At 46.9% G+C, this 6,906-nt stretch overlaps 1 protein-coding gene across 1 annotated transcript in view; it reads left to right on the top strand.

The window, feature by feature from the left end:
- Positions 1 to 1,061: 1,061 nt before the first annotated feature.
- LOC311610856 (myosin-13) overlaps positions 1,062 to 6,906 on the top strand; it is a gene marked incomplete at both ends in the record, with an annotated part of 47,456 nt that continues 41,611 nt past the window's right edge. The window contains 6 exons of the mRNA XM_084862366.1: positions 1,062 to 1,265; positions 3,453 to 3,596; positions 3,680 to 3,836; positions 5,367 to 5,394; positions 5,481 to 5,592; positions 6,799 to 6,891. Of these exons, the coding sequence (XP_084718492.1) occupies positions 1,062 to 1,265; positions 3,453 to 3,596; positions 3,680 to 3,836; positions 5,367 to 5,394; positions 5,481 to 5,592; positions 6,799 to 6,891 (738 nt within the window). The remainder of the gene's footprint in view (positions 1,266 to 3,452; positions 3,597 to 3,679; positions 3,837 to 5,366; positions 5,395 to 5,480; positions 5,593 to 6,798; positions 6,892 to 6,906) is intronic.

Below are 6,906 nucleotides of genomic sequence, written 5' to 3'. Positions count from 1 at the left end.
CCCAGTGCTCTGAGCTCTGCAATGCGTGGATATCATCTGGAGACCTTGTTAAAAGGCAGATTCTGATTCTGTAGCCTGGGGTGAGTCTGGGGTTCTGAATTTCTAACCAGCTTCCCGGCCACGCTGGGAAGGACCACACTCGCAGGAGGAGGCTCCCAGCCGCCAGTTCTCAGCATGTGGTCCCTGGCCAGACAGCATCAGTACTGCTTGGGAACCTATGGAAATGCAGGTTCTCAGGCCCCTCCGGAACCTGGTGAATAAAAAACTCTTGGGTTGAGGCCTAGAACCTATGTCTTAACAAGTCCTGCAGGTAATTTGGTGCATGTGAAAACGTGGAGCCATTGCACTGGGTCACAGTGCCTCCCCTCCCCTGTTGCCTGTAATTAGCTACACACGTGCAGCAATACTGGCTGTGCAACTCATTCTTTCCACAGGCCAGTGGTCCGCAAACTCATTAGTCAACAGAGCTAAATATCAACACTTTTGAGAGCCAAATTTTTTAAACTTAAACTTCTTCTAATGCCACTTCTTCAAAATAGACTTGCCCAGGCCATGGTATTTTGTGTAACAGCCACACTCAAGAGGCCAAAGAGCCACGTGTGGCTCTCGGCCGCAGTTTGCTGACCATGGTACTCGGTTGTCTGAAGTTTCTACTAGGAATTTCACCTTTCCTCTAATTCTTTTCAGACTCCCTTCAGGTTTGGTGATGACACCAAAATACCAAGGCTCAAGCGTGATGCTTAATTAAGGAAGGCCTCCTTTATTGGACTCTCTCTGACGTCCTCTAACTGGTTCACAATTCCAAGCACAGAGCTGACCTAAGAGAGATTCCCAACCCTAACACTCAGAAATAAACACAGCTCCTCAAACTTTTCTTTTAGAGTAAAATATCCCCTGTGCTCATTCACCCCGATTCCCAGACTCCCCAGGACCCGGGGGACCTTGTGATCTGGCACTCTGTATGAATGGAAATACCAGTGGGGGCCCTTCAGATTCAGCTACCCTCCCCCACCAGACTCCAGACTCAGAGTGCCCCTCTGCCTTCCCAGCCCCCTGCAGCCATGAGCACTGATGCAGAAATGGCCGTCTTTGGAGAAGCTGCTCCTTACCTGCGGAAACCAGAGAAGGAGCGGATTGAAGCACAGAACCGCCCGTTTGATTCCAAGAAAGCCTGCTTTGCGGTGGACGATAAGGAATTATACGTGAAAGGTATGATTCAGAGCAGAGAAGATGACAAAGTCACGGTCAAGACCCTGGATGACCGGGTAAGTGCTGGTCTCAGATGTCCTTGATATCATCAGGGCATTCTCATTTTCCTGGGGGAGGACTGTTGGAAATTGCATGCGGGTCCCTGGGAATGTGGCATTTATCCATCCTGCAGGGAAACAGCGAGAGAAGTTGCCACTGCACACACCTTTGCTCCTGCTTCTTTCGTTCTCTGAGGTCTTGGGCTTTGCGAGTTCTTGTGATGTTTGCTTTGGAGGTGAGGGTGGAAGAGCTTGGATTATTGAAGAAAGAAATTGGTGCTGATTGCTGCTGAGTGGGCTGAGCAAATAGAGCTCCTTAGGTTCCAGAGTGACTTACAGAGGAAGCTCCAGAGGCGATACCTCGTTTAATGTAGGGAATTATAGTGCACCATTCAATTCAGCCCACCACCTCTAGGCTACAGCGTCTTTTTCCAAATGTAATCAAATCTCAGCACCTGCCTTCCCAACTTTCAATCTCAGGCCACAAACTCGGACACCAGACAGATCTTGTTTTTCTTTAATTATTAAACTTAATATCTAATTTCAACCTCTTTTCACTGGGAAATTATAATTTAAAAAATAAATTTTCTTCAAAGCTTATGCCACATTTTCACAGCCTTATCCAGAACCACACTGGGGCCTCACTGCCTCCCTGAAGGATCTGAAAAGAAACAAGTCCCAGAGCCTGAACCTTGAGATTCACAGACGTTCCATCCCCACTTGTGCTCCCTTGGGTGTCTCTCTCATTTGTAGGAACCCCTTTCACGTCCTGCGTGGCTCAGGGTTCCGGTTCAGGGTTTAGGTTCTGAAAAAGGCAGCACACAAATGAAAAGAGACTAGGAAAAGTATTAATTTGGGAATGTTGGCTGCCGGGCGGGAGCACACCTCTAGTGGGAGGACTACACACCGCTCTGGCCTTGCTATCCCTTTTATTGAGACAATGGGATACACCCATAACCCTTAGGCAGCAAACTCCAATAACAGAAATTTACATAAGACAACAGAGGTGGAGGCTGCTTCAGCTAATAATGTTTCAACTAAACAGTGAGTGATTAGAGCAATTAAGGTTGACCAGCCTTCCCGGTTTCCTGTCCACATCTTTCTATTAGTGAGACAATGACCTGTTTCCTGTACTCATTGAGGGCAGAGGGTAGGGGAGTGGAATTGTCTTCTTTCTTCATGAGATTTGATCTATGCCAATGAATCCCCTTTCTTTTCTTGTTTTAGTAAGAACTTCAACTTTCTTCTAGCTACTTAGGCTTTTGGGAAACAAAAGCCAGAAAGCCTTAGAGGCTCTTTTCTGCCCTATTTTATGTCTTTCCCTTGTAATGGAGTGCAGAGCGAGTGGCTCGCTTGAATGGGGGAGAAAGGAGGGAAAAACACAGAAAAGAGAAAATTAAGTTATACTCTCAAAACACTGTTCAGTCTTGGACTATGCTGCAAGTCCAAAGGCTTTAACTACTGGAGCAGAGGTGCAAACTTTGTGAAGGCCTAGCCTAGCCCTGGTGACTCCGTGGGTTGGAGCATAATCTCATGCACCAAAATGATTGTGGGTTCAATCCCTTGTCAGGGTGTGTATGGGAGACAACTGATAGATGTTTCTCACATCAATGTCTTTTCTCCCTTCCCCTCTCTATAAAAATCAATAGGCATAGCCTTGGGTGAGGATTTTAAAAAATTACAAAAGCCTTTGAAAAGACAGGAGAGAGAGGAAACACGTTATGGAGAGATGGTACTTGAGCTGAACTTGGAGACTTTCTAGACATCATTTCAATAGACATTCCAGACAAAGAGACCATGTGAGTGGATGTACTGAGGTGGAGACGCACAGAGTACATTGCAGTAGTTCTTTCCAACCTTCCAACCTTTGTCTCACCTCAGCACTCACAGCAAATGGGGTAAACAGAGGCCACTGCCCTGGCCCCCGCCATCCTGAGTCCTACCTGGATCCCGAGGGCTGAAGGACTCTATTGCTCTGCACACCTGGAACCTGCTCCTGACACATTGAATAGCATGCTAACTGGGGACTGCAAACATGAATTGATTATGCATTTTGACCAGACTTAGGTTAATCAAGGAGTTATTTGTGGATCAACTCTGGGCCTGGAAAGGCACTGCAGTCTCTCACTGCTTCCTCCATACCTGCAGATTGGGGTATGAGTCATCCGCTCCACTCTCATTGTTGTTCTTCCTCTCAATATCCAGACACTCACGCTGAACAGTGACCAGGTCTTCCCCATGAACCCTCCCAAATTTGACAAGATCGAGGACATGGCCATGATGACCCATCTGCATGAGCCTGCTGTGCTGTACAACCTCAAAGAGCGCTACGCAGCCTGGATGATCTACGTGAGCGCCCTTCCACATCTGTTTGTTGTTTCTCTCTCGGAGTAAAAACATGATCCACATGCTGCGTTTTCTGATTTTCTCAGACCTACTCGGGCCTCTTCTGTGTCACTGTCAACCCCTACAAGTGGCTGCCGGTGTATAACCCGGAGGTGGTGGCTGCCTACCGAGGCAAAAAGCGCCAGGAGGCCCCACCCCACATCTTCTCCATCTCTGACAATGCCTATCAGTTCATGCTGACTGGTGAGTACTTTCTTCAAACCCACATTAAAAAAATATATTTTTTATTAAAAACATATAGTTCATTATTTGAGCCCTTCACAGGCCTCTGTCATCTGAATGGTCACTTTCCAAAGTGACCTTAGGAAACAGATGATTGCATGATGGGAAGCCAGGGTGCAGTATCTTCCACAAACACAGCCTTTTCTGGGGTAATGTGAGACACAAGGAGGAGCCCTGCTCCCACCTCCTAAGGACCCCCAACATGGCCATACATGAAAGAGAGACTATACTGGTAGCCATGTAGGGATGCAAAGTTGGAGAAAGGGGCACAGCAATGACCCTTCTCCCGTCTTCCTCCCAATTTCAAGCTCCTCTTTCTCTTCACTAAACTTCCAGAATGGCACAAGAAATAGAGATGTGGCAACACCATCACACCGTCATGCCTAATGTCACTTCTGTCTGTCCAACTCTTACCTGCCTTGCTGTGGTGCAGATACAAGTAGAAGCAAGCATCTGGGATCTGATGACACTTAAAAGTCTTCTACTACTATGCTGTCCAAACTCCAGGCATTCCCAAGTCACATTCACAATCCTAGTCGTTTCTGCATGCTTAATATTCTTCTTCAAATTGACTAAAGCTAAGGAGGATTATTATTACCACTTGTAATAGCTTCCTAGGGGATGCTGTAATAAAGTACCACAGACTTGGGGCCAGCAATAGAGATACATTGCTCTGGGGGCTGGAAGCCTGAGATCAAGGTGTAAGCAGAGTTGGCTCCTCTTGAGGGCTGAGGGGGATGTACTCCATGACGCTCCTGGAGCTTCGGGTGGCTTGTTGGCAATAGTCTGTGCTCCTTGGCTTGTAGAAGTGCTACCCTGATCTCTGCCTTCCTGTCCACGTGGCGTTCTCCCTGTGTGCATCTGTCCCCAAATTTCCTTTTTTTTTAAATAAGGACACCTGTCATATTGGATTAAGCATCCACCTACTCTCAGTGTAACCTCACCTTAACTAATTGCATCTACAATGACCCAATTTCCAAATAAGCTCAGATCCTGAGCTAGTGGGGGTTAGGACTTCACCAGATGAGTTGGGGAGGAGGGAGAGACACAGTTCAAACCCATAACACGATTGTCAATGGAAAACCATCACTTTCCACAAGTGGAAGGTAAAGGTAAAAGAAAAATGCGATGTCAACCCATCAGTGCCCACAAATTCTAATTCAAAGATGTGGCTCCTCACAGCTCTGAGTCTGAGACTTCCTTTGTTAAAAAGGGAGATGAGAAAGTGCCATTGAATAATTAAGATCTGTGAACACAAGCCTCCCAAGTCTTAATTGAATTGTGGCACTCACTGTTCACTTCCCACGCTGCCCATATGACCCGTTTGGGAAATCTGCACAAATTATCTCAAAGAAGTTTACACATGTCCAGATCATCACACTTCTAGTTCATGGCAAAGCCAAACTCTAACCACCCCCAATGTTGCCCGACTTGTATACTCTCTGTTTGTATTGTTTATGTATTTTGTTTTGCTTCCCTATGTCTTTCTAGATCGAGACAACCAGTCTATTCTCATCACGTGAGTAACCTGTGTTTGCACCATGATGACTTGGAGCCAGCGCCACCCTTTCCACTCCTTCATGTCACTTACTTTTAAACCAACAGCGGAGAATCTGGTGCGGGGAAGACGGTGAACACCAAGCGTGTCATCCAGTACTTTGCAACAATTGCAGTTACTGGGGACAAGAAGAAGGAGCAACAGCCTGGCAAAATGCAGGTGACGGCTTCCTCCACCCCAGGTTTGCTGGGTGGGCTCCTCGTGTATGCAGAGCTCTGTGCTCAGCAGAGATGCACAGCACAAGGTCTAGCCCCAGCGGTGCTTATGGGGTCCACCTGGTGGACTCAAGCTCTTGCACCAGCTCCATCAGCAACAGCCTAGTGACCTGGAGCAGCTGCACATCCTCCACTGGAGAAGGAATGGTGTGGGCCAGTGGCTCTCAAACTGGAGCACACGTCAGTCACCAAGAGGGCTTGTTAACACCAATGGCTGAGCCCAGGCCCAGAATTTCTGATAGAAATTTCTATCTCACATTCACAATCCTGATATTTTGCCTTTCTAACATATTCCCACTGTTCATGCTGTTGGTCTGGGAATCACACTTTGAGAACCACTGGGCTGGACAGTAGTTTCCAAGCCGCTCTGGAGCCAGAATGATAAGCCACCAGTGAGGATGAGGGTAAACATTCTATTTTTATAAGTGGATTTCTGAAGAATCAGTCTCACAAAGTATTTTTTGGTACTTAAGGGCTGCAGGTTCGAGTCCCAGTTGGGGGCATGTGCCTGGTTTGCAGGTTTCATCATGCCCTGGTGCAGTAGATTACCAATCTCTCTCTCTCTCTCTCTCTCTCTCTCTCTCTCTCTCTCTCTCTCTCTCTCTCTCTCTCTCTCTTTCTCTCTCTCTCTCCTTCCCTATCTCCTCCCTATAAAGCAATGAAAAAAAATGTCTTTGAATGAAGATTTAAAAAAATATTTTTAATTGTTTTGAGAAGCACTGTTTCTATTACGTGATCTCTTGGGTCACTTCATGGGCTCTATTATACTTCTGAACCCAAATGTCTACATTGGATGGGTCATGATGCATGCAGGAACAGAGGCATATATTCTATAAAAACAAAACAAAACCATGATTTATAATGAGATGCTTCAGAGAAGAGAGGCAGCCAGAGAAATCAGGATGGAACTTGGAATCTGCTGTGGCAGCAGCTACCTTGATGCTGTGCAAATAAGACCCCCTCTAGGATGGGATCTGGAAGCCTCGTCGGGTGGGATGGGGCTGTGGGTACACTTTGAACTGGCCACCAGGTGAGCTGGTCAACATCTCTCCCTGGACCCTGCCCAGAGCATCCACACTCTTGAGTCACAAAGGGGCTACTTCAGAAGACATTTAACGTCCTCTCTTTTCTCCTTCCCATTTTTTACTAGGGAACCCTGGAGGATCAGATCATCCAGGCCAACCCCCTGCTGGAGGCCTTTGGAAACGCCAAGACCGTGAGGAATGACAACTCCTCGAGATTTGTAAGACTCAGTCCA

The sequence above is a fragment of the Pipistrellus hanaki genome (genome assembly GCF_964339955.1).
Source record: "Pipistrellus hanaki genome assembly, chromosome: 16".
Taxonomy (NCBI): Eukaryota; Metazoa; Chordata; class Mammalia; order Chiroptera; family Vespertilionidae; genus Pipistrellus; species Pipistrellus hanaki.
This window is presented reverse-complemented; position numbering and strand designations above follow the sequence as displayed.